Below are 26,299 nucleotides of genomic sequence, written 5' to 3'. Positions count from 1 at the left end.
CTGCTTTGCTAGTGGAAGACTAACTTCCAGGCACCTAGGAAGTGGGTCTGATAGCCCACACCCAAAGTGACACACCTACTCCCACAGGGCCACACTTTCTAATAGTGACACTCCCTGGGCAGGAGCATATGCAAACCAGCACACGGAGGAAAGCTCATATATGATTTAGAAACAAATACTATTAAAGAGTACATGAAGCCATGTCATTGCTAGGATGTAGAAACAAAGGATGGTGTACAAGAATATGAAAAGTTAGTACTTTGTTCCCCTAGTCACTTGAAGGATTGGAGATGACAATGCCTGGAGAGGTACTGAAGAAAGCTAGCTGCTTTATTGGCACACATTTTGAAAATTTGTATGAAATCATTTTAACCTTAGTATTTTGTCATCTTTCTGTTCTTACACAAAAACAGTTACTAAAGAGTGCTCTCTGATGTACCAGGAAACCACAAGAGAATTATGAATTAAAATCCAGAAATGGAGGGAACACCAGTAATGGATTTTGCTTAATTTGAAGTAGGAAGAGCCACTTCTAATCTGGATTTTGAGGCAGGAAGACACAAATTTTTAATCTGGGTCTTGAGATAGAAAGATACACATTTAATCTGGGCCACACTTTCTACAGGAAGCCTGTATCTACTTCAGGATTTCAGTGTATGCTGAAGTCCAGCTAAAACATCCAACATCATGGGCTGAGAAAGAAGCTACTGAATTCTTGGACTTACCATTCATAGCTAACCATTGTTGAATTAGGGGAACTGCAGCTATTCTAATAAATCCCCTTTACATATGTGAGTGCGTGTGGTTTATTCTATAAGTTCTGTTATTCTAAAGAACTCTAATACATCTGATATTGGAATTTTGTTATATATAGTCTATGGCTCTCATAAAAGCATTGTCAGTCCAGGTTTAATTTGGAAATTTAAAGGCATATAGATTTGCTTTGGAAATTACATATCAGGTCTAGCAGCAACTTAGCACACTTTGAAAACTAACAAATTTGAACATGAGTCATCTTCTTTGAAATGTAAGAGAAGGTTGTATGAAATGTTAAATTGAAAGGGTTAACCTTTGAGGCTGGAGAGATGGCTCAGTGGTTAAGAGCCCTGACTGCTGGAGGTCCTGAGTTCAATTGCCAACAACCACATGGTGGTTCACAACCATTTGTATTGGGAATCTGATACCCTTTTCTGGTGACAAAGACAGTGTCTGAAGACAAGAGACAGTGTACTCACATACATTAAATAAATAAATAAATAAATAAATAAATAAATAAATAAATAAACAAATATTTTTAAAGTAAAGGTTAACTTTATGTTAAATGTATTCTATGAAAAAAAAAAAAAAACTAGTCGGAGGTCAATGGCTCAAACCAGAATTTTGTAGAACTATGCTGTTTTAGGATTTCCATTGCTGTGAAGAGACATCATAACCAAAGCAACTCTTATAAAGACAAACATTTAATTAGGGCTGGCTTAGAGTTTCAGTGGTTCAGTCCATTATCATGGCCAGAAGCATGGCAGCATCCAGGAAGATATGGTGCTGGAGAAGGAGCTGAGAGTTCTGCATCTTGATCAGAAGGCAACAAGGAGAGACTACTTCTTTTGTGTGATATGTAAAACCATGTCAGGAAGTTTGGTAAGGTAGAGCAGGTCAGAGATTTGGTGGGCACACACCTGAGGCTTAGGTAACTCCCAGTTCCTTGCCAGACTCCTGACTTGAAACATGTGCCATGTTTCTCATATAAAAGAAATGTGCCCTATGGTCACGTAGGCTCAAAACAGAGTTCTCCATGCTAATGAGGTACCTAGAGGCCCGGAAGGCTTAGTCAATAAGCTCCCCTTCCCAGACATTCTTCCCTACAAAAGGTATTTAATCTCAGGCCCATCCTGAAAAGTTGGGTATCATTTTATGCATCCATTTTCCACCATGACAATAAACTGTTCAGAACCATGGACCGTCTCTTTTCATCAAGCTCCACCATGGGGATCCATGAAGAAGGCCTTCAGCTACAGAGCTTCAACTTAGTTCTCCCATAGAAGGCCTCTCTGCACTCCCAACCACAACTACCACCAAGCCTGCCTCCAGCAATCCAAGGACAATCACCCTGTGAGACAAGCCAGAGCTCCCCTTTTTCCCTAACCCCTGGCTAGATGGCCTAGACGCTGTCCCCAACCTGTGGGCCCCTGACTCCATTCTCTGAAGTTCTGTAACTCACAGCAGCACCTGGATGTCAAGTGTCTGAGAAACCCCACGGCCCAGCTTCATCACAGGCCTGAGGACCCCCAAACCAGCTCTGGCTTTCCCACATCTCAGACTGTGCTTTCCCAACCCAGAGCCATGGTTTTGCTCTTCTGAACAGCCCATCATGAGGAACTCCCTGGGTTCAACCACCCCACCCCAGCCCTGAGGTGGGGTGGACTTGGGCTAACCATAGGACCTTAAGTTCATCTCCACAGTTCCTCCAACAAGGCCACACATACTCCAATAAGACCAGATCTCCTAGTAGAGTCACATCCTGTGGGCCAAATACATTCAAAGGATCACATATGTGTTGTGTAGCAAACTCCTCTGAAATTAAACTTTCTATTTTGGAGGGAAACTTCTTTCAAGACCAGTAGTATTTGGTTTTGCCCTAGGTATCTAGGCTATCTAGTCTCTGGTTCTTGCTCACCTAAGTAGTATCAGGTATGATTTCCATTTTGTGGGGTGGGCTTTAAGTCAAATCAAACCTTGGTTAGTTATGCCACCATTGCCCTAGCATATTTTTTCAGGCGTGACAGTATTGTAAGTCAAAGGTAATATGGTGAGGTTGCTGTTTACCTTTCTTTTTTGGTAACTTGCAGAGTACTTTTCCTGTACCAAATATACTAGAATGTAAGAGTGAATGTTCTATGTTGGCACCAAGTTGATCGCTCCATGTTTAATGGGTTGTGTGTGTTGTCTTCAGCAATGGGGTTTTGCTGTCAGTTTGAAGAAAGAAACCTATTGTCTTGGCACACCCTGGTTTGTTTGGGGATTTTCTTGGGACTCCTTTGGCCAGTAACTCATATGGATGCAACCCAGTCCCAACAACCGGGACATTTTTAAGCAGCATTTTCAACGGAGAAATTGAATGTACTTTGGTAGATTACACATAGAATCACAGGAGTTGGAAATCTGAGGAAGGACGACTGACTGCCCTGAGTCTGAAGCCAACCTGGGCTACAGAGTGAGACCTTGTCCAAAATAAGGGGAAACAACAACAGGAGAAAGAAAGAAAAATAAAAGCGCCAGCGAGATGCCTCGCCACATGCTTGCTAACAAGCCTGAAAACCAGAGTTCAAGCCCTAGGATCCCTGGGATGGAAAAAGACAGCCAGCTCTGGGGAGTGTCATCTTATCTCTCCTCCCTGTACCCCTTAGGAACGGGAACACAGAGAGACACAGAGAGACTGACAGACACAGAGGGAAATGTTTCATATACCATATACCCCCTTCCCGAAAAGAGATTTTTAAAGGAGGTAGAGGTTATGTGATGACTCGCAGTGGTAGGCACTTGCCACTATGCCTAAAGATCTGAGCTCAATCAGGGAGGACACATCTTGGAAGGAGAGAGCAAAGTCAGGTGAGGTATCATCTAGCCTCACAGGCTCAAACACTCAAACAAACACACACACCACATGCTACATAAAAACTAATTTCATTGATTTTTTTTTTTTGAGACAGGATAGTCTTGGCTTCACTGAAACTTACTATGTAGACCAGGCTGAATAGGCTGGCCTTGAACTCACAGAAATCCCCCTGCCTCTGCCTCATCATCTGCCTCTGATTAAAGCTATGCACCCCCATGCCAAGACTTTAAAACTTCCAAGTTTGAAAAACTCATTAGGGATAAAGAAATGGCTCTGGGGGTTTTGAGTACCTGTTTCTGTTGCAGAGGGCCTGGATTTTATTCTCAGAACCTACATGCTGGCTTACAACTATTAACACATCTAGTTTCAAGGGCTCTTGGGTCTACCTCTGACCTCCTCAGCCACCAGGCATAGACATGATACACAGACTTACATGCATGCAAACTTTCATACACATAAATTTAAATGTTCCTAAAAAGATTTTAATTTTGCCCTCTGCCATGCCTGGCAATCTGATTCGTGTCTCTGGAAATCAGGTGATGGAAGGAGAATGCCAACTCTGGAATCGTGTCTTCTAACCTACTCAAGGGCATAGAGTCAAACACCAAATAACATTTTATGGAAATTGCTGTAAATGGGGTGGGGCAAGAGAAATGGATTAGGTAGTAAAGGTACCTGCTGCTAAGTCGGGCTATCTGAGTTCAATTCTCAGGGCCTACAGTATGAAAGGAGGCTGTAGATGGTAGCCTGTCTCCTAACCTTACTCCTGGGTAGCGGGACACACACACATATGCACACACACACACACACACACACACACACACACGCACGCACGCACGCACACTAAGCAAACAAACAAATAATCTTCAAAGGCACTGTACATGTGTGACACACAGGTGTACCTTCAGAAAAACACTCATAAAAATAAATAAAACCTAAAAATTTAATCCCCAACCAAAAAAACAAAAAAACAAAAAACAAACAAACAAAGAAAAAAAAACAGTTAGCCACAAAGGTTTAGGGAAGAAAGGCAGTTGGAAAAATCTAACATAGCCAAGTATGGATATAGGCTTCTCAAAGGAGAGTGAGTCATCTTTGAGCATTTTTACAATAGGCACATGTAGGATTCTGGTGGTGGTGCTGCTGGTGTTGGTGGGGTGTAAGCATGGTCCAAGGAATTGAAGGCAGATTACATCTCTCAAGTTACATCTCTAAACCTTCAGAACAGTTTCTCCCCAGTTTTTTTTTTTTTTTTTTTACATTGTTCAGAGTGTGTTTTAGAACAAGGTTAAAAGGTTTAAAGTTACAAAAGAGTTGCCAAAATTAATGGATGTAAGAGGTGTCAAAACTTGAGGTTACATGTCATTTGGGGTTTAGGTAGGCACACATTGTCTCCGTGTGCAATTCTCCCTGTCATTAGTCTTGACATTTCCTGGCTCTCTGACTCCTCTCTCTCTCCAGTTCTCTGAGAGCCAGAATGACAAAAGCTGGATTTCAGGATGAAGGGGCTCCCTTCTCACTTCATGTCCCCCAACTTCCTATCTTTTTAGCCTTCCTCAGAACTCTACTTCTGGATTTTTTTCAACTTATTACCCCCCTTTTTTTGCTTTGAAATACTTTATTATAATCTTTATGATAAAATCAGGTATTTATTTATTTATGTTTTTCAAAACAGGGTTTCTCTATGTAGTCCTGGTTGTCCTGGAACTCATACTGTGTATCAGGCAGGCCTCAAACTTCCAGTGAGCTACCTGCTCTCCTTCCCAAGTGCTGAGATTAAAAGTATCTGCCACCACTGCCCAGCCTTTTTTTTTTAAAGACAGGTATTTTTAAAAATTAATTTACCTATTCTCTTTATATCCCAATATCAGCCCCCTTTCCTCCCAGGACCTCCTAACACAGATCCTTCCCCCATTCTTCCCTCCTTTTCTCAGAAGAGAAGGGGGAATCCCTGCCCCCATCAGCCACCCCTGGAATATCAAGAGGAGCTGCAGGACTAGGAGCTTCTTCTCCCACTGAGGGCCTACAAGGCAGTCCAGTTAGGGGGATGGGATCCCCAGGTAGGCAACATAGTCAGGGACAGCCTCCACTCCTCCAGTTGTTGGAGGACATGCATGAAGAAGATCAAACTGCACATCTGCAACATATGTGCAGGTGCGGGGAGGACATGTTGTCCAGCCCATGCTCACTCTTTGGTTGGTGGCTCAGTCTCTAGGAGACTCCAAGGGTCCAGGTTAGTTGACTCTGTTAGTCTTTCTGTGGAGTCTCTGTCTTCTTCGAGTCCCCCAATCATTCCCCCAACTCTTCCACAAGACTCCCCTAGCTCCATCTAATTTTGGCCCTTGGGTCCTTTCATCCATTTCTGTCAGCTTCTGGATGGTACCTCTCAGAGGACATTTATGTTCGGCTCCTGTCTGCAGGCATAACAGGGTATCAGCAACAGTGTCATGGATTGGTTCTTGCCTGTGGAATGGTTCTCAAGTTGGACCAGTCATTTGTTGGCCATTTCCTCAGTTTCTGCTCAATCTTTGTCTCTGCACATCTTCTAGGCAGGACAGACACATTTTGGGTTGAAGAGTTTATAGATGTCCTTATCCCTCCACTGGATGTCCTGCCTTGCTACAGGAAGTGGCCACTTCAGGATCCACATCCCCAGCTAGGAGTCTTCACAAAGTCCAAGTCAGGTATTGATAAAACAAAATAAATGTTAATAAATATTGTCTCCTTCCGGTGGTAGTAGCACACACCTTTAGTTCCAGGACTCTGGAGGCAGATGCAGGCTAATCTCTTGGAGTTCAAGGTCAGCCTGTTCTCCAGAGTGAGTTTCAGAACAGTCAAGGAAGGCTACACAGAGAAACCCTGTCTCCCTGTCTTGAAAAAGCAGCAAACAAATGCCTCCTTGGGAAGAGAACAATGACATTTTAGTATGCTGCCCAGACGGGTGAGCTAAGTGATCTTGTGGCTCAGTAGCTTAGAGTATCTACGACTATAATACAGGTATCTGCCACCACACTTACCTAATTCTGTCTGCCTGACTCATAAGTATGCTGAAAAAAAATGTCTCAGGTCTTTTTTTTTTTCTCCCCACAAAAAATACAGGGCTACAAGAAAGACCAAAATTTCAGGATCTGGCCAACTTTAAATAAAGGTCATCTTTTGTAGCAGCAAACTTTTAGCTCTCAGCTTAGTGCAGAATATAGGTGAGGGCCACTTGCTCCCCAGATCCCAATTTTCCTTTAATTGCCACACACCATGGTTATTTTTAATCACGGTACTGAGAACCACCTGTCAGGGGCAGGAACCCAGGCTAGGTCAGTCAGTGCCTTGTCTTCTTTGGGCACCTGCAAAGTACACTGGAGACTCCACTCCCCTTCATGTGGATTCACCAACAAAATCTTTGTTCTTTTCTTCATTCACTCCCTCCTTCTTTCTATAGAAAACATCTTGTTGGGTATCTCAGTCTGACCTAGAATTTATGACCCTCCTGACTCAGCTTCCCCAAAGTAGGGACTACAGGAACATGCCCCCACACCTGATTGGCCCATAGTTTGTTTTACTGCTCAAATTTATGGCATGTACCAACTGATCGTAGGCATGTACCTATGACATAATACTTCATTCTGTGGATGTATCACATCTTGCTTATCCATTCAACTGTTTGTGGGTATTTGATTCTTTTCAAAGTGAATGAAGAAAGTGAACGAAATCAAATAGAATGTTTTCCTTTCCCCTTCCTGTTAGATGCCCGGAGAGAATTCTTTAATTAGAAAAAGAAAGGTGGTGAAAACAAACCTCATACATTTTGGTTATAATTCATTAAAATTAGTATCTTGTGTGTTTTTTGAGTATCTGTAAATCCTAATGCCTCTGAAAGTGTACTTCAGTTTTAAAACGCCTTTACCTATCTATTTATTTATATGTTGGTTGGTTGATACAAGGTTCCACTATCTAGCACTAATTTTCCTGAAACTTGCTATTTACACCAGACTTTGAATTTGCTGTGATCCTTCTCTTCAGCGCTCCAATTAATTACAGGCTCAATCTACCTCGTGTGGCTAAAATCCTTGCGTTTATTTTTTATCTAAAAAAAAAAAAGAGCACTAAACTTTTAAAATTAAGGAATCATATATACTTAAAATATTTAAGGTATTTTTTATCTGAAAAAAATTACTAAACTTAAGATTAAATGATCTTTAATGAGATCTTTATGAGACATCTGGGTGATTCCCACATTTCTAATCCTCAACGGGTAGCTGCTTTACATGGTGGGAATTGTAGTCCAGGAAAGAGTGGTTACTAGACAAGATGGCGGAGTTGCTAATGACGTGCTAAGGGGCGGGCCCTGAGGGAATCTGGGCCGCTAGGGGATTGGGCAGCATTGGGACTTAGTCAGGCGGGAAGTAAAGGTCAGGTGTTAAAACCTTAACCCTGAGTGAAACCCGGTGCCTTGCACTCTCGCGAGATCTCGGGGAGCCCAATGGAACGCGGGGCTCTGCTTATCACTAGGGCTATTTGTTAGGGGCGGAGCTCCTGAGGGCTCTATCCTAGAGTCGTAGGTGCCTGGCGTAACGGCTTAGCAGCTGTGCCACCGCTCTAAAGAGAGTAACCGTGGCCATGAAGGAAGAAAAAGATCATAGGCCCAAGGAGAAGCGAGTGACCCTGTTAACACCTCAGGGCGCCACAGGCGGCTGCCTCGGAGTTAGTGCCGAAGGCGCCAAAGGGGATGATAGGCAAGATCGCAACAGGGACAAAAAAGAAGCTTTGAGCAAGGTGCTTATCCGCTGGTGGCAGGAGAGGGCGGGACGGGACGTGTACACGGATTTGGGGATGATGGCTGGGAATGGGGTTGCTCTCTTCCTCTCCCGGGTATCTCTTCTGTCTCTAACTGAATGGAAATTGCTTCGCTCTGTTTCACCCGCTGATGGAAATGGGATTAGCAGGTTCTGGTAAAGCCCCCCCGAAGTGTGGGGTGAGGGAAAGGGCGGGTTCCCAGATGAGAAAGGTTTAGGTCAGAGCTGCGACTTTCGGGTAGTTATGGGAGAGGGGAGCGGCAGTAAAGATAGGGGAACTTTAATTGGCTTGAATTGCTAAATAGACCTTGCGACACCATGGGTGAGGGATGGGAGTTACTGTGGTTTAAGTGTTAATGGAGGCGAGTTGGGGGTAGTACGATGACTGGAGGAGCGGACAGATGGAGGGCGATGGGTAAATATTTTATGTTTGTTAAGCACAATAGAGAAGGGAGTTGTTCATGTAGCGCATGTTAGACCTGTGAGAGATAAAATCTCGTAACACCTACAGAAGACCAGGATTCATCTACCCTTTTACCAATAGATCCGTTCAAAATGGGTTTTAAACGCCATTTAAGAACAGAACCTGGGATTGTCCTTGCCCCAGACAGTTGTCATTTCCAGGACTTTGTATATACCCGAGTTATCCATACCTTTGAGTAATTCAGAGAACTGGGCTGCAGAAGGGCATTTTCAGTGTTTTTCCAAGTGCTTCATGTATTTTAAAGCCGATTATCAGAAGCCATGATTCTGATAAGCCAAGAAAGTTGGTTGATATGTACTGATTTTACTTTCCTCATTCCTTTCCTAAGGTGGTAATTCGAAGATTACCTCCCACTTTGACCAAGGAGCAGCTTCAGGAACATCTTCAACCTATGCCTGAGCATGATTATTTTGAGTTTTTTTCTAATGATACTAGGTAAAAAAATTAATAAACGGGGGTGGAAAACGGTCTTCCTTTGTTTTTTGAGCTACTGTCTTTAATATATACATGTTTTCGATTCAGCCAGACACCTGCAGCCATATTCACATAATTGCTTTCCCTTCTACAGTCTTTATCCTCATATGTATGCCAGAGCATATATCAACTTTAAAAATCAAGACGATATTCTTTTATTCAGGGACCGATTTGATGGCTATGTATTCCTTGACAATAAAGGTGAGTCTTTCTAAGATTCAGGAGAGTTTGCCATGTTTATATTCAAGAGAATGTGTGCAGCCACTTGTGATGTATGCCTGTAATTAGAGCACTGGTGGCAGAGGCAGGAGGATGATTGCAAGTTTGAGGACAGTCTGGGAGAGAGAGTGAAGAAAAGAGAGAGGGATGCAGGGGTGGCGGAGAGCAGGGTACAATGTTTTTTCCTTGCCTATATAGATACTTTTTCTAAACTACTTTGAGATAAAATGTGCAACATTGTAGATACTTTGTCTAAACTCCTTTAAGGTAAACTGTGCAACATTGAAAGAGTTTTTATAGCCCTGAGACATTTTTAGTAACATTATTTTACTTTGATCCAGTGAATAAAATTGCTACTGATGTCTCCTTATGTGATCCTTTCAACTTGTTTTCATTGTTGACTTTCTGCTTCAAAGATACTAATTGATATCCTTTATGTTGACAGTCCTCAGTTAGGATACTGTTTACCTTTCTCACAGAGTTGCGTATAACTAAAGCATCAAATTTGGTCCCCCAGGCTGGAGATGTAATGCAGGGATTGCTTATGTGTGAGACCTTGGGTTCAATCCCCAGCATCAGCAAAAAAGAGTAACATACAAATTCTTGGGATCCAAGATACATAGTTTGTAGCAATGACAGATTTCTGATTGAACCGTCTCACTTTTTTTTGCTATCTGGTGTTTGCAACATTTAGCTAGAATATATCCAGGTTTCCATTTGCCATCCTCTATTTGGTTTTATAATCATGGACAAGTGATGTAGGATTTCCTGTCTGTTTTTATTCCCTCGAGTTTGCAAATATTAAATTTTGTTATCGAATATACCAATTCAAGTTGAGGCTTGACAACTGTGTTTGACCAACTTTTGTACACTTAGGATCAAATAAGGGACTTTTGTTTGCTAAAGTCACCCTCTGCTACATTCTTATCCATGCCTAATTATCAAATTTTCCAAACTGGCTAGTTTTTCCTGACCAGCATTTTTGTAAAGGTTTACTTACTTTTATTATATATGAGTACACTGTAGCTGTCTTCAGACACACCAGAAGAGGGCGTCAGATCTCATTACAGATGTGAGCCACCATGTGGTTGCTGGGATTTGAACTTAGGACCTCTGGAAGAGCAGTCAGTGTTATTTACCGCTGAGCCATCTCTCCAGCCTGAGCTTTTTTTTATTTTAGTAGATAACAGTGATAACCTCAGTGATCCAAGTTGAATAATATTTTCATTTTTTTATCCTTTACATCTAAGTGATAAGTTTTATCAACTTATTATTTTCTTAATTTTATTACATGCATGTGTTTATTTTGTGTGTCTTCAGGCTATACAGCACATGGTCTCCCTTCCACCATGAGGGTCTTGGGAATTGAACTCAGATCATCCACCTTGGTGGCAAGTGCCCTTACACACTGAGCCCTCTCACCAGCCAACTATAGATTTTTTTTACAGTTACTTTTATTGTGTTTGTTTTTTAAAGTATTTTATGTGTATAGGTGTTGCCTGTATATATGTCTGTGCACCACAATTCATGCCTGGTGGCTGCAGAGGCCAGACAAGGGCATCAGATCACTTGGACTGGATGATTATGTGCTGCTATGTGGGTGCTAGGAATTGAACCCAGATCTAAGAGTAAGAAGTACTCTTAATCACTGAGCCACTACTCCAGCACCTCAAATGTAGGGCTTTTTTCTGAGACTTATAGGGTTTTTTTTTTTTTTTGAGACTTATCTATACTTTATATTATGTTCTCACCAGCCAATATGCAGACAGCCAGTGTCTTTTACAGAGTTTTCTGTTTTTCTATTTTTGTATACTTCAGATTAATTGCCATAAAATCCATGTATGTGTGTACATACTTGCACATGCCCACTATACTGAAGATTAGACCTGGAGACTCTCACATATTAGGCCATGTCTGTACCAGTAAGCTATATCCCAAACTTGAAATTAACCCCTTTGAAAAAAATGATTTAATTGATAGTTATAAAACAAAAATTCCAAGTCATAGCCCTCCATTGCCTTGCCTCGGTTCTGGTTTTCCTTTTTCTTTCCCCAGTCTGTCTCCCACAATTTCACAGTCCTTTCATCTGGTTTTATCTGTTCTAGTCCTCAAATATATAGTAGTTATTCATCTGGTTCTTCATTCACTAGGCTTTCCATAATGTTTTCTTCATGATTTGGTTTTGTAGCCTAGGTCAGCTTTGGATTTCTCCTCCTCTTGCCTTCATCTCCTGAGTACTTGGATTACAAGTCTATGCCACCCAACGCAACTCCAGTTCTCACTTTATTCTAGTTAATGTCTATATGCCACTGAAGACAAGAGAGTATTTTGTACCTTATATGGCATTGTTTGGTGGAAATGATCTAGTATATCTTTTTTTAACAGTCAGTTTTTCATTGAAATATAATTTGAACATAAAATTCACCATCTGTAAGTGCAAACTTAATGTATATTCCCAAACTTCTGCAACCATTAGTACTAACTCTAGAGTGTCTTGTCATCCCCAGAGAAACCCGTACCTGTTAGTAGTCTTCTACTCCCCCTTCAGCCCTGGCAGCCACACTGATCTACTTTGTCTCTGTGGATTTCCCTACTTGGGCATTTCACATCAACAGAATCACACAGTATGTGCAATCTGTAGTCCTTTGGGGGTTTTGTTTTCCTTTGTTTTGACTTTTAGAAACAATTTCTCTGCGTAGACCAGGCCAGCCTTAAACTTGTGTTAATATTCCTGTATCTGTTTTCTGAATGCTGTGCAATATGATAACTTGATTATGCATATACTGTGAAATGATTGCTATAATGAAGTTAATTACATCTGTCAAACTCACATTGGTAGCATATTCATAATTATAGCTTTATAAAGACATAATTTACACATCATAAACCCCACTTTTTTAGATAGTTTTTTTCTGTTATCCTAGCAGACCAGGCTGGTCTTGAACTCAGAGATCTGCCTGCTTTTGCTGTCTGAGTGCTGGGACCTAAGAAATTCTCCACCACCACCCAGCAAAATTCACCCCTTTAAAGCATACAGTTCATTGGGTTTTTTAATTTGTTCACAGATTTGTAAAACCATCACCACAACCTAATTTTATACTGGATCATCATCCCAATGAGAAACCCCCATACTCATTACTTGTCATCCCTACGACTAACTCTAAACCATTAGTATCTCCTGGATCCCTCATCAGGGTCTCTCTCTATCCAGTGCTGGCCTCAAACTAATGCTAGTCTTCCTCATTAGTACTGGGATGACCAGCATGTGCCTCTGCCTACACAGAGTTTCTGTAACTAGATTTACTTCTAGCTGGGAATCACATGCTTGTAACCCAGGAGTTTGGAGGGTGGAGGCAGGAGGATGAGGGGTTTAAGACAGTTTAGCTACATAGCAAGTTTGAGGCTGCCTGTGGCCAAGTGAAGGGTCTTACTTCCAAAAATAGTTTTTCTTAAAGTTTGCTTATTTAAGCGATATCTAATATTTGTTAAATTATTTAGGATTTTTGAGACAGGAGCTTGCTAGGCAGCCCAGACTGGCCTTGAACTCATGGCCCTCTTGAAACCACTATTCTAAGTTTATATTTATATATATATATATATATATATATATATATATATATATATATATATATATATATATATATATAAATGAAAATTAAATTATAGAATGTCTTTTCACTTATCAAAACCGTTGACTTCTCTGCTGTATCTTTTATTTATCTGTTGCTGTTGTTGACTGAGAAAGGATCTTTGTGTACTGGCCTCCAATTCTTGGGCTTAAGCAATATTCCTGCCTCAGTCTTCTGGGTAGAGAGTGTAGGTAGATACTAACCCTCCAAGTCTGCTGTCATATGTTTAATTATGTTATCAGTGGTGTTTCTGTAGTTATGTTCATCTAATAAGCGTTTGGCCTTTGGGAAACTATTCAAATGACTGTCATTGAAGTAGGTCTAAAAATAGTAGGTTGATTTGCTTATACATCTTTTTTGGCATCTTCATTGTTAAAGCAAGGATGGTATTTTTTTTTTTCATAAACAGGTCAGGAATATCATGCTATAGTAGAATTTGCACCATTTCAAAAAGCTGCAAAAAAGAAGATTAAGAAAAGAGATACAAAAGTTGGGACTATCGAGGATGGTACAGTATAGCTCCGGTTATATACTCCTGTTGTTGGCTTTTAGTCATCTACTTTAGGTTTTAGTTCTTTTGCATGATTTCTTGTAAGTTAGACTCCAGTATGTTAAATTAGAAAACATACAAATTAAGTTAATGAGAAATTTTATGTCTGTGAAAGCTGTGCTCAATTGTTAAGAGTGGGTGTGGGTTTTCCAGTGTTTCTGTTCTCTTTGGCTAGTGGCATTTCATTGCTTTACCACTGAGCAATCTAGTCATAACCACTAAGCATCAAATTATTCTGAGTCTGCTGATTAGACAATGGTAAGAAAGGACTGGTGTGGTGGCTCAGTGGTTAAGAACAACACTGGCTGCTCTTCCAAAATCGTAAATTCAATTCCCAGAAATCACAAGATGGCTCACAACCACCTGTAGTATGATCAAATGCCCTCTACTGGCATGTAGGTGTACATGCAGACAATACTTTTACATTTAAAAAAAGAAAACATAAATAAAATGGTGGGCTGGAGAGATGTCTCAGTGGTTAGGAGCACTGACTGCTCTTCCAGAGGTCCTGAGTTCAAATCCCAGCAACCACATGGTGGCTCACAACCATCTGTAATGGGGTTATGAAGCCCTTTCTGGTGTGTCTGAAGACAGCTACAGTATACTTACCTATAATAAATAAGTAAATCTTTAAAAAGAAAGGAAAATGGTAAGAAAAAAATAAGCTTTTAAAGACTGATACATGCTCCTTGCATTCTCCTGCTGTTGCTATGATTTGACTTTCTGTTTTCTAAAACAAGGTTTGACCTGTGGTATAATGCATTGTACAATTTTTTGAGATTTGTTTTTAATTTTATGTATATGAGTAATTTGCCTGAATGCATGTCTATGTACCCCTTGTGTGCCTGGTGAAAGGAGAGATCAGAAGAGGATATTGGGTGCCCTGGACCTGGAATTGTAGGCATTTGGGTGTTTAGTATTAAACCCAGGTCCAAAAGCAGTCAGTACTCTTAACTAAGGAGCCATCTCTCTAGCTCCTCAAAACTTTGAAATAAATTGTTTGGGTCCTGGGGATTGAACTCTGGTCATCATGTTTGGTAGTAAATGTCTGTACTGCCTAAGCCATCTTGAAACACCCCCCCCCCAAGAACCTTATCCCCAATAACTTCATATAAAGCAACTCAGATTGCCAGTCTGACCTCCTAGGCTTTGAATGTGTAGTTAACCATTCATGGAATTCTTAGGCTGAACAGAAATATAGGAATGGAAAACTGAAATAATTTCCATCTAAGGTGAAACTAATTTCAGATTTTGTGATTTTGGAAACATTATATTAGACAACTGTTGTATGGCTCTTGTATTATAAGGATTTAGCCCCCGGTATTTTTTTAGTTTTATTTTTTATGTTTGTGGGTCTTTGCCTGCTTGTATATATATGCACCACATGCATAGGTGTTGTCCTTGAGGCTAGAGGAGGTGCTTCATTCCTTAGAATAGGAGAGGCAGAATATTGTGAGGCACCATTGAATTCTGGGACTTGAACCTGGGTCTTCTGAGTGCAGTTACTGTTCTTAACCGCTCAGCCATCTGTCCAGCCACCAGCCAGTATTTTTATGTCAGACTGAACTTTTAGAATCAACTTGTTGAATTTCTGTCATTTGTTACTTTAATAGGTACTTTATAAACCAGTGAAGACCCAATAATACAGCTCTTTTTTGATGACATTACAGATTTTAAATGTGGAAGAGCAAACAAAATAATAACTCAGGTGTATTTATTTCCCTTTCTTTGGACAGGGCTATCTAGGATTGACCTCGAGGAATCACCATACACTCCAAAGCCATGTCTAGGATTTGCCCTCCAATTTATCTTATTGGAACACCTCAGTCAACTTTTCCTAAAGTGGGTTATGCCCATGCACATATTACTTACATGCTGTTAATTAATACTATATAATTCCCATTTCTCCTATAAGTGTGGTTCTTGATTCATAGAAGCCTTAGTTTTTAATCTCCTGAGACTGGGGCCTCAAAACTAATACCTCACCCATGCCAAGTAAGTGATCTCCAACTGAGCTTCAAGACCAGGCCTGGAGTGGTATGCTACCTCTTGTCAATGTGCTCAATCTTTTTAATCTTCCATATAGTAGAAGAAATGCCATACTTCTAAGATAAGTATCTATTCTAGTTAATATTTCCTTTTTGTTGTTTAAAGTCTGTTTTCTGGTTCCTCACATGATTATTTAGATCCAGAATACAGAAAATTTTTGGAGAGTTATGCCACAGACAATGAGAAAATGACATCTACTCCAGAGACGTTGCTGGAGGAAATTGAAGCCAAAAATCGAGAATTAATAGGTAAGTAGGAAAAGGATTTTGGCTAATGGCTTTTTAATCAGACTACCTAAGTCTTGTCAACTCGAGCATGATTTGGCAGCTGTGCGATCTTTAAGTCATTCCCTTCCCTGAGACTGCTTCTACTTGAATTCATACAATAAACACCTGCCTCACAGGATGGGGACACTGCATCCGTCAGATAAGATTCTAGTGGCACTCTTAGTGTTAGACAGCTGTGGTAATAAGTATGCCAAGTTTAAAGCTTGTTACAGAATTCCTAGCCAATGGTAAGTCTTTGAAGAACAATTGGTGTCTCCTAGCAATAAGTTCTATTTCTGAAAACTTGACCTGGCAGTCTTAACAGCTGAAGTTCATTACAATAAAATTGAAAATCTGAGAAATTTCAGCTCAGATGTTTGTTCTAAGCAATCAATTCTAACTACTGACATAGAGTTTGGCCTAGGATTTCCACCCCTAGGAATTGTCCCATAAATTTGTTCCATAATCCTAACCACTCAGAAGGATGGAAAGTTAAGGCCTGCCTGGGCTGCAGTTTGCTCGTGGCCAGTTGGGCAGTTTAGTGAGTAAAAAAACAAGCCAAACCAAAAGATTGTAATGGTGGCATACCCTTGTAATTCCAGCACTTTGGGGATAGAGGCAGAAAGATCAGAGGTTAAGACCATCTTCAGTTGCATAGACCAGACCAGCCTGAGCCATATCAGACCCTAATTCTAAATAAATAAAAGAAAGTTTTTTTAAAAATGTTCTGTTCAAAAATATTCCATCAAGGTTAATAATCAGTATTCAGTATGTTGAAAAAATGAACTTAAATTTTTAAAGGATTTATATATATATATATATACACATGTATATATACACACACATATATATACACATATATACACACACACACATATATATATATATATATATATATGTACACTGTAGCTGTCTTCAGGCACACCAGTACAGGACATCAGATCCCATTATAGATGGTTGTGAGCCACCATGTGGTTGCTGGGATTCGAACTCAGGACCTTTGGAAGAACAGTCAGTGTTCTTAGCCATCTCTCCAGCCCAATACATTTCTTTTTTAAAACTTATTTTTATTTATTTTGTTTGGTTTCTTGTTTATTTATTGTTTTGAGATAGGGTTTATTTGTGTAGTCCTGGCTGTTTTGGAACTCAGTATGTAGACCAGGCTGGCCTTGAACTCACAGAGATCTGCCTGCTTCTGTCTCCCTAGGGTGCCACCATGTCTGACCCATTTTTACTGTTTGAATGATGTTTATGTGTGCTAGAGGTGGGTATATGCACATGGGTGCTGATGCCTGAGGAGGCCAGAGGCTTCAGATTGTTTAGCTGGAGTTACTGTGAACTGTGAGACTGTGAGCTACCTGATGTACATAATGAGAATTGAACCCAGGTCTTCTGCAAGGGCAGTACTTGCTCTTAACCACTGAGCACTTAACCCCCTTAAATACATTCCTAAAATGATTTCTATTAATGAATATGCAGAATAAGTTCATGTCTGATCACTTCCTTAGAGTAAATTCCTAGGATTAGAATTAGGGCATCAGAATGATCGGATGTTTGTAGCATAAACCCAGCCCTGCAGGTTCTGTCCAGTTGAGCAAACATGCTTCTGTATAAGACTGTACTTACTTATGTCTTACCAATTAGAAATGACTCATAAAAACTTTAGTATTTCAATGAGAACTAATTCACTATTTTCTCTCTTTTTTTCCTTTCCCCCCTCCCTCTTTCTTTTTTGAGAAGGTTGCATGTATCCCAGGCTGGACACAAACCATATAGCCATATAGCCAAGGGTAGCCTCAGCTCCTGATTTTCTTGTCTCCACAGGCGTACACCAACTCACCCAGTTTCATCCATATTAAAAAAACATTTTAAGCCTGCATTTTGAACTAGAATACTATAAAACTTTTTGAGTTAATACAGTTGTAGATTTTGTAAGGGATGTAATTTCTCTGTCCTGAGTGGGTAAGGGCCTTAGGGAATGTTGAAAAGCACATTCCTTTCCAGGGTTGATTAATAATCTGCTTATACTTTATAGCAAAAAGGACAACCCCACTTTTGAGCTTCCTGAAGAACAAGCAGGTAAGTGTTCATTTTGCTAGTTGTCTTGGCTCTTTATTAGTTTACAGTAAATAAACATTCAAGAGCCTTGGAATCCTACAGGAAAAATACCTGCCTTCCAAGTTAGCCCTTAAAGCTTCTTTAGCGATCTTATTCATGGTGATTGTGGGCCTAGGTTTACCCTGCAGACCTGGAGAGAGCCATCCAAGCCTCAGGGGATATACAAAGGGAATGGCAGAAATAGATTCTGGTCTTGATTCTCCAGGTAACGTGTAGTAAGGGCATTGTAGAAGGAAGGAAAGAAAGCATATAGGTTAGCAGGTACCCAAACTGCCTTTGGACTTAGTTGGGTTTGTAATCGAAAGGGTTGTGTTGTTATTTCTAGAGAATGAGAGAAGAAAAGAGAGAGGAAAGGAGGAGACGAGAAATAGAGAGGAAAAGACAAAGAGAAGAAGAGAGAAGAAAATGGAAAGAAGAGGAGAAACGAAAAAGAAAAGATATAGAAAAACTAAAGAAGATAGAAAGAATTCCAGAAAGGGAAAAGATAAGGGATGAACCAAAGATTAAGGTATGAAAGTAATGGAAGCTGACTGCATGTCTCTGAAACCTGCATGGATCTGTATATGCATGAGCCTCGTGTTGTGGCACAGTTTGGTTTTTTTGTTTGGTTTTTTTTTTTTGGTTTTTTTTTTTTTTGCACATTGGGGGAGGGGGGCATATGGAAATATATTTCTTGTCATGCTAATAGTATTAAGTTTTAAGCTTAAAATGACTTAGAAGGATTAAGTACTTTACCCAATGTTATCATCCTTCATTGCAGATCTGTTTTGCTTAAGTAACTAGTAATGTTTGGTATGTGGGTCACTAGTCTCTCAGTTCCTGGTAAATGAGGACTTAGGTGTGGCTTGCATGAATTTGGGGGTTTGTTCAGCTTTTCTTTCATAAATGATACATGAAGTTGCCTCATCTGTTTGTTTTCCACTGTCTTCAGGTACACAGGTTTCTGTTACAAGCTGTGAATCAGAAAAATGTAAGGATCAAGTACATGATACAGAGCACCTAGTATCATGTCATACACTCAGGTCTTAGCTATTAAGAACTCTTGGTGGTGGTGGTAGTGTTATGTGGTAAAGTCCCTACAGATTGACTTGGGGCTTTGTAAAAGCTGAGCTTTTTGACATCTCTCTTTAAAAGGAAACCCAAAACTAGGCATGGTGACTCATCACAGCACAAGGGTTTAGTTTAAGCCAGCCAGGCCTGCTGTTCTAGAAATGATCTTGATAAAATAGGATAGAATAAAATAGAGGGAGCCCTGATGTTCTGCTGGTACCCAAATGCTCCAGCAATATAGATCAGAGGAAAGTCAGGATGTATAGTACCTTCTCATCTTCTTTTATGCCTCTCCTAATTGACTGTCATGAGAGAAGAGTATGGACAGATACCCCTGCCTTAAGTGCTTTCCCCTCTCACATGATTCCTGAGTGACCTTCGTGCATCTAGAAATCTATGAGCAGCAGATGCTTATTGCTACCTTGCATCTAGGAAGAGGAAATCTTGTAGAAAAAGCTCAGCCTTGCTGCTTCTTTCCCAAGGGCATGGCTTAGGCAGCAAACATCCCAAAGAAAGAAGTACCTGCAGCTAGACCTTCAGAAAGTCTTCAGAGTATCTCAAATATAATGGCATGGTCACCTTCTTCTACTTTCTGGAAACAACAGTTTAAAGAGGCTGGGGTTTCCTGAGTCTCTTTTGGGCTCATCATTGCTGATACAGGGGAACATCTCAGTTCCTTCTAGCTGAGTTTCTGTCCGCCATGCCACAAGTTATATGACTTGCTAGTCCTCATGATGAGCAAGACAGATGGTAGAGCCAACTATGCTAAAGAGCTTCTCTAATGTTCTTATTAGAATAATGAACATCTTGGCATGTAATACAGTGAGATGTTCATTAGAGAAATAAGAACACTTCAAATGAAACCTGCACATCTGCTCTCATTTTGCTTTGGGACCTTCATTGTGTCAGTTTTGGTTTCCCATTTGTAGTTGCTGTGTGTGCTGAAGTAGCTCATGCTTAAGTGTGGTTCCTTTGCCCTTTGCTTTGTGACTTGCATGATGCCTTCTCCCTGAGATGAACCTCTTATGATGCATTTACTATGATATTTTGTTTTGCTTAAGAAACTGCCTATCCAACACCTAGCAGAGGTATCCATGATACCTCTTTATAGCAATGATGTCAGAAAGAGTGTCTTAGGTGGCACTGAATAGAGATGGAGCTTCAACATTCTATTGTATAAGCCTTTTAGATTTTAAAATTCCATTGCCATATAATTCTTGCTATTTTTCTTGAATAATAATGTAATTAAGCCATCATAAATATGTTGTTCTCGGGCTTAAAGCAGAATCATTCCTGCAATGGATCTCTCCTTTGGTAATTAAGGTATTTGGCATTCTAAGAATATACACATAAGAAAAACAAACTGACAAAAGATACACTGGGTCACTTAAAAGTTTGACCTGTAGCCAGGTATGGTGGCATACACTTTTAACCAGCACCAGGGAGACAGATAAAGACAGATTGTAATTTCCTGGCTAGCCTGGGCTACATAAGAAGTTGACTTAAAACCAAAGGAGTCTTGATACCATTGCCACAGGATGATGGAAGCACTTCCTGTGGGGGGGAATGATACTTTCACATTGGTAGCTTTCTTTTAGTAAGTCACTTTTGTGCCTTAGCTGCTCACTGGAAGTTTGAGACTAATGGCAGAGATAAGGGGTCTTCTATAGTCTAAATTTAAAATATTTAGTATATTGTGGGGTTTTTGATAAAATGAGAAGGCAGTGCCCCATGTACCAGAATAAAAATTAAACGTTTTCTCTTTAAAAGCTGCTCAGGAAACCAGAAAAAGGAGATGAAAAAGAACTTGATAAAAGAGACAAAACCAAGAGACTGGACAAAGAAAATCTGAATGAAGAAAGAGCCAGTGGGCACAGTTACACCCTGCCCAGGCGTTCTGATGTCGAACTGAAGGATGAAAAGCCAAAGAGGTCAGTCAGTAGTGAGCGGTATAGCTCTTAGCCATCTTTCACCGGTAGCCACTAATGTAGACGCCATGTCCTGGACTTGGACGGAATTAAATTATTTGCTGGTTGTCATGGCGTATACAACTTGTAATAACACTCAGAAGGTTGAGATAGGAGGACAGCTAGCTTCATAGTAAGAACTTGTCAAAAAAATAATAAACTGCTTTATATGGAGTGGAGGGAGGAGGAGCAAAGGTTTCAAATATTCTAGTGTCTCCAGCTAGGTGTGTGTGTGTGTGTGTCTGTCTGTCTGTCTGTCTATCTGTCTGTCTGTCTTGTGTGTGCCTATGTGCACATAAGTGCATGTGCCCATGGAGGCCAAAAATATCTGATCCTCCTATAGCTGGAGTTATAGGTGGCAGTGAGACATCTGATGTGGGTGCTAGGAGTCAAATTTGGCTTTTCTGCAAAAGCAATAGGCTCTTAACTTCTGAGTCAGCCAGCCCTGACTTCTGGTTTTTCTTATTTTCTAAAACAACTACTACTTTTTCCTCAGCTGTAAAAGTGCACCCTCAATAAGATGGCCAACTTAGAATCACAGTGTTTCTGCATTTGCAATTGTAGGCTCCTTGAAGGTTTAGTCTCACCTTCTTGTGTTCTAATTTGTCTTGTTTTGTTTTTCAGATAGGCTCTCAAGCCTGTAGTGCTGGGACTTGAGCCCTGGGCACTTCATACATCATTAGGCAAAGCACTCTATCAACTGAACTGTGCCTCCAGCCCTCTTGTTTATTTTTCATACAGGCCTGATGACGAGAGTGTCAGAGATTACAGAGATAGGGACCGGGATTATGAAAGAGATCAGGAGCGCATGATCCGAGAAAGAGAGAGGCTGAAGCGGCAAGAAGAAGAGCGCCGGAGGCAGCAGCAGAAGGAGCGCTATGAGAAAGAGAAGGCTTTTAAGAGAAAGGAAGAAGAAATGAAGAGAGAGAAAGAGACACTTCGAGATAAAGGAAAGAAGAGTGAGAATACAGAATCAATATGCTCGTTAGAAAAAATTGAAAAAAAAGAGGAAGTGGTTAAGAGAGACCGCATAAGGAACAAGGTGCTGCTGGTTTTTTTTATTAAACTTGGTTGTTTTTGTGAGGATTTTTTCCCCTGTTCTTACAAGTATAAATTGAAAGGAATGTGTCCTCTTCCCACCCCTACTAGGTATTGAATCATTGCAAGCTTTCTGACAGTGAACTTCATTCCCTGCCCCATTGTGGAATTTTCATTTTCTTTTTTTCTAATTCATTTATTCATTTATTTTTGTGTATGTACACATGAGTGTGCACAAGTGCACACATGTCCAAGTGCATGAGTGATGGTCAGAGGACAGTTTGTGGGAGCCAGTCTCTCCTTCCACCAGGTGGGTTCTAGGGATTGAACCCAGGTTGTCAAGCATGGCAGCAAGTCCTCTTACCCAATGAACCACCTCATCAGCCCAATGGTAATTTCTTTCTTTCTTTTTTGTTTTTCTTTTTCTGTTCTCTCTCTCTCTCTCTCTCTCTCTCTCTCTCTCTCTCTCTCTCTCTCTCTCGGTTTTTCAAGACAGGGTTCCTCTTTGTACCCCTGGTTGTCTTAGAACTCATTTTGTAGCCCAGACTGGCCTTTAACTCACAGAGATCTACTTGCCTCTGCCTCCTGAGTGCTGGGATTAAAGGCATGCCCCCACCATGCCCAGCTTCAAAGGTAATTTCTTAATATCGTAATTATTCATAGTCAGAGTTTCCTAGTTGCATCATTAATGTCTTTTTAAATAAGGGCCATGAACAATGTTATAGTGTATAGTTGAATTCTATTTTGATCTAAGCAGTCTCCTTTTTCCCCCTTGTTTGTTGTAGAAACCAGTTTGTCCTGTGAATCTTCTCAGATTGTAGATTGGCAAATTGTATCTTTTTGATCTCATTGAACATATATATATTCTGTTTCTGTTACAGTTACTGGTTAAGTACTGGTACTTCGATAGACAACAGCATAAATGAAACCATTTGTTCAGAACCCAGCACTAAAAATTTATAAATAAACAATTTTAAAATAAAAGTAATAGTCAAGTCTAGGCTAGAAATCAACATTTTTTTTTTTCTGGAAAAACACCAGCTGCTAAATATATTAGGCTGTATGAGCCATACAGCCTCTGTCACAACAGTTAAGCTCTAAGAAAATGGGCATGGTCTGGGTGGTTTATAAAAATGAGCTTGGGGTTGAGATTCTTTCTCAGTGGTTAAAAGTGCTTGCCTAGCTTGCATGAGGCCCTAGGTTCAAAAACTTAAAATTAAAGTAAACTGGGCATGGTGGTACACAGCTTTTATTCTAGCGCTTGGGAGGCAGATGTAGGGGCATCTCTGAGTTCAAGGACAACCTGGTATATTTACCTGAATCCAAGGACAGCCAGGGATATGCAGAATGACCCTGTATCAATAACAACAACACTTGAGGCTGGAGAGATGGCTTAGCAATTAAGGGGTGACTATTATTTTTTCAGAGTACTGGAGTTTAATTGCTAGTACCCATGTCAGGCAGCTCACAGATATATATATAACTCCAGCCACTGTGGGCAACTTCATGTATATGTGTATACACACACACACAAACACACACACACACACATGCACACTTACATCCCCACACACAGTTAAAAATAAGAAGAAGAATAAATAAATCTTTTTTCAAAAGGCTAGGCATGGTGCACACCTGTAATCCCAGAACACAGGAGGAGAAGCAGGTGGGTTTTGTAAGGCAGGCAAATCTTTTGCTTTGCTAGGGATTAAACCCAAACCCAATACCTAGTTAGGCAGGAAATTCTACAACCGAGCTAAATCCTCAGCCAAACTTAAACATAACTTTTTGTAGTTTTGGATTTTTACAGTGAATTTATTGCATAAGATATGGTGGCTCATGTCTGAAGGAGGATTTCAATTGAAGGTCAGCCTGGGCTCCCTTAGGACCTGTTTTCCATCTCCCACCAAAACAGGCACTTTACTGGTAGAGACTCACAGGGATGTAGTTGTTGTGGTTTCTTCAGTGATTATTTTTCCCCTCAAGCCAGTAGTTTAATCCCTGGCTTTGAATGTATTAGACACTTTGTTACTGAGCCACAGCTTGGCCCTTGGTTCTTGTAGTTTCTAAGTTTAAAAAAGTAGAGGTGAAGGCTGGTTTTCCCAGTGTAAGGTAATGCCAGGGTGATGAGGTGGGAGTGGGTGGGTGGGGTGGGGTGGGAGTGGGAGCATCTTTATAGAAGCAGGGGGAGAAGGACATGGAAGAGGAGGGAAAGGGGATAACATTTGAAATGTAAATACATAAAATATCCAATAAAAACCCATTAAAAAAGTAGAGGTAATTAATTTTTATTTAGCTAATACCTAAATAATTAGGTAATCTTGAGATAGTTTTAAAATTAGGCAAATACATTATATGCATGTATAAAATTCTCAAAGAATTAATAAAATATTATTTTAAAAACTAGGCAATAGACTTCTCAAAACATGACCAGACATAAAAAGTAATTTCTTAAATGACTACTGATTGGGCATAGTGTTGAACACCTTTAATCCCAGCATTCAAGAGGCAGAGGCAGGTGATCTCTGTGAGCTCGAGGCCAGCCTGGTCTACATAGGATGAAGTTTCAGGACTACTACATTGAGAGATCCTGTCTCAAATCAAAATATGGCAGCAGCTAGAGCTGGTGGTAGCAGCTTGTAAACCCAGGAAGGCTGAGGCAAGGAGATGTTAAGGTCAAGGCCTGCCTGGGCAACTTAGTGATAGTTTGTCTCAGGATAAATAGAAAAGGGACTAGAAATAGGCTCAGTGGAGCACTAACCTGGCTCCTGTTTCAATCCCTCCTGCCAAAAAAAAAAAGTTTGCTTTTTTTTTTTTTTTTTTTTTTTTTGAGGAAACCAGAAGTTATGTAGCATATATTTAGGTCTTTGGCCTGCCATGACTTGGTCTCAGGATATATGAATACATAATTTAGGGCTGTGGATCCCTACCATGTTAAAGCAGAGTAACAGTATTATAACATGAATATTTTGTTTTGTTTCAGGATCGTCCAGCAATGCAGCTTTATCAACCAGGAGCTCGAAGCCGAAGTCGACTCTGTACCGGCGATGACAACATCAAGCCTGGAGATTCCCCAGTGGACAAAAAGCAGGAAAGTGGTATTAGCCATAGAAAAGAAGGAGGAGAGGAGTGAGAAGTCTAAATGGCCATAGGTGTCCTGACTGTCCAGGCAGCCAAAGAGCACGAATTATGCTATCCAGAAGTGCCTTCAGGGCAAAGGAACAGAGAACAAGGAAAGGGGTCACTGTGCTGGTGGGGCACTACAGAGGAGTGTGTCTAAGCAGAACAAGATTGCAGGCTCAGAATCAAAGGACAATTTCATTGTTTTCTGCAGTTTCCACATGTTAATTTTAATGTCTCAGAAAAAGATGGTAGCAAGTGAAAAATGTCAAATAAGGGCTTAACTCTGTATGACAGCTAAAAAGAGCAGGTTCGAAAATCAACAGGCCTTCTTAATCCTGGTTTGGAGCTTCTTAGTTTGTGAGTGGAGCAGAAGCAGAAGTCTTGTTGGGATCTAACTGTTTTTGCATTGTTGCTGTTGACTCTGTAGTGTAAAAGCAACAAGCATGTAATTGTAGCACAAGTAGAGTGGAGGATAGAGCAATTTATGGCTGATGGAAACTATTTAAATAGTCACGTTACATCTATACCCTGTGTCTGAAGTTTTCGTAATTACAACTTGTTTTACTTCTGTAAACTTAGCATCAAAAATACTTGTAAACATCTTGTTTTTTACCTTTAGCTTTTTTTCCTATTTATAGGTAAAATGTAGTCCTTGGGTACTGACAATCTAGTCTTTGTTTTATCTTAGGTCTGATGATTTGAGTGCATACCCTCTCCAGGAAGGAAACTACACTAATATCTGTTCCTGTTATGGCAGCTTTCCGTCTTTGCTTGTTTTGTAATGCTGTCAATAAATTTCTAGTTCATTCAAGTATGAAGCTACATTTCTTTATTCAATTTGGTACTGGGGATGAAACCAAGGGTCTCAAGCATGCTACCTGTACATTCTACCACTGAGCTATAACCTCTCCAGCCCCATGCAAAGTGAG

The 26,299-nt window shown here is 40.4% G+C and overlaps 1 protein-coding gene across 3 annotated transcripts; it reads left to right on the top strand.

Moving 5' to 3' along the window:
• The first annotated feature begins 8,184 nt into the window (after window positions 1-8,184).
• Window positions 8,185-26,184, top strand: UPF3B (UPF3B regulator of nonsense mediated mRNA decay). 3 transcript variants are annotated; one of them, XM_080910728.1, is made up of 11 exons: window positions 8,185-8,383; window positions 9,216-9,322; window positions 9,456-9,562; window positions 13,619-13,717; window positions 15,946-16,056; window positions 18,110-18,153; window positions 18,518-18,700; window positions 19,124-19,162; window positions 21,013-21,173; window positions 21,951-22,168; window positions 25,231-26,184. In XM_080910728.1, the coding sequence occupies exons 1-11, from the start codon at window positions 8,228-8,230 to the stop codon at window positions 25,296-25,298; spliced, it is 1,293 nt and encodes a 430-aa protein (XP_080766854.1). In that variant the 5' UTR covers window positions 8,185-8,227; the 3' UTR covers window positions 25,299-26,184. The 3 variants fall into 3 exon arrangements, with proteins under 3 accessions (XP_080766854.1, XP_080766852.1, XP_080766853.1); XM_080910726.1 differs by having other exon boundaries at window positions 21,951-22,251; XM_080910727.1 differs by lacking the exon at window positions 19,124-19,162 and having other exon boundaries at window positions 21,951-22,251.
• Window positions 26,185-26,299: the final 115 nt, after the last annotated feature.

The sequence above is a fragment of the Micromys minutus genome, assembly GCF_963924665.1.
Source record: "Micromys minutus genome assembly, chromosome: X".
Classification (NCBI taxonomy): Eukaryota; Metazoa; Chordata; class Mammalia; order Rodentia; family Muridae; genus Micromys; species Micromys minutus.
Note: the sequence above shows the minus strand (reverse complement) of the source record. Positions and strands in the feature narration are given on the sequence as shown.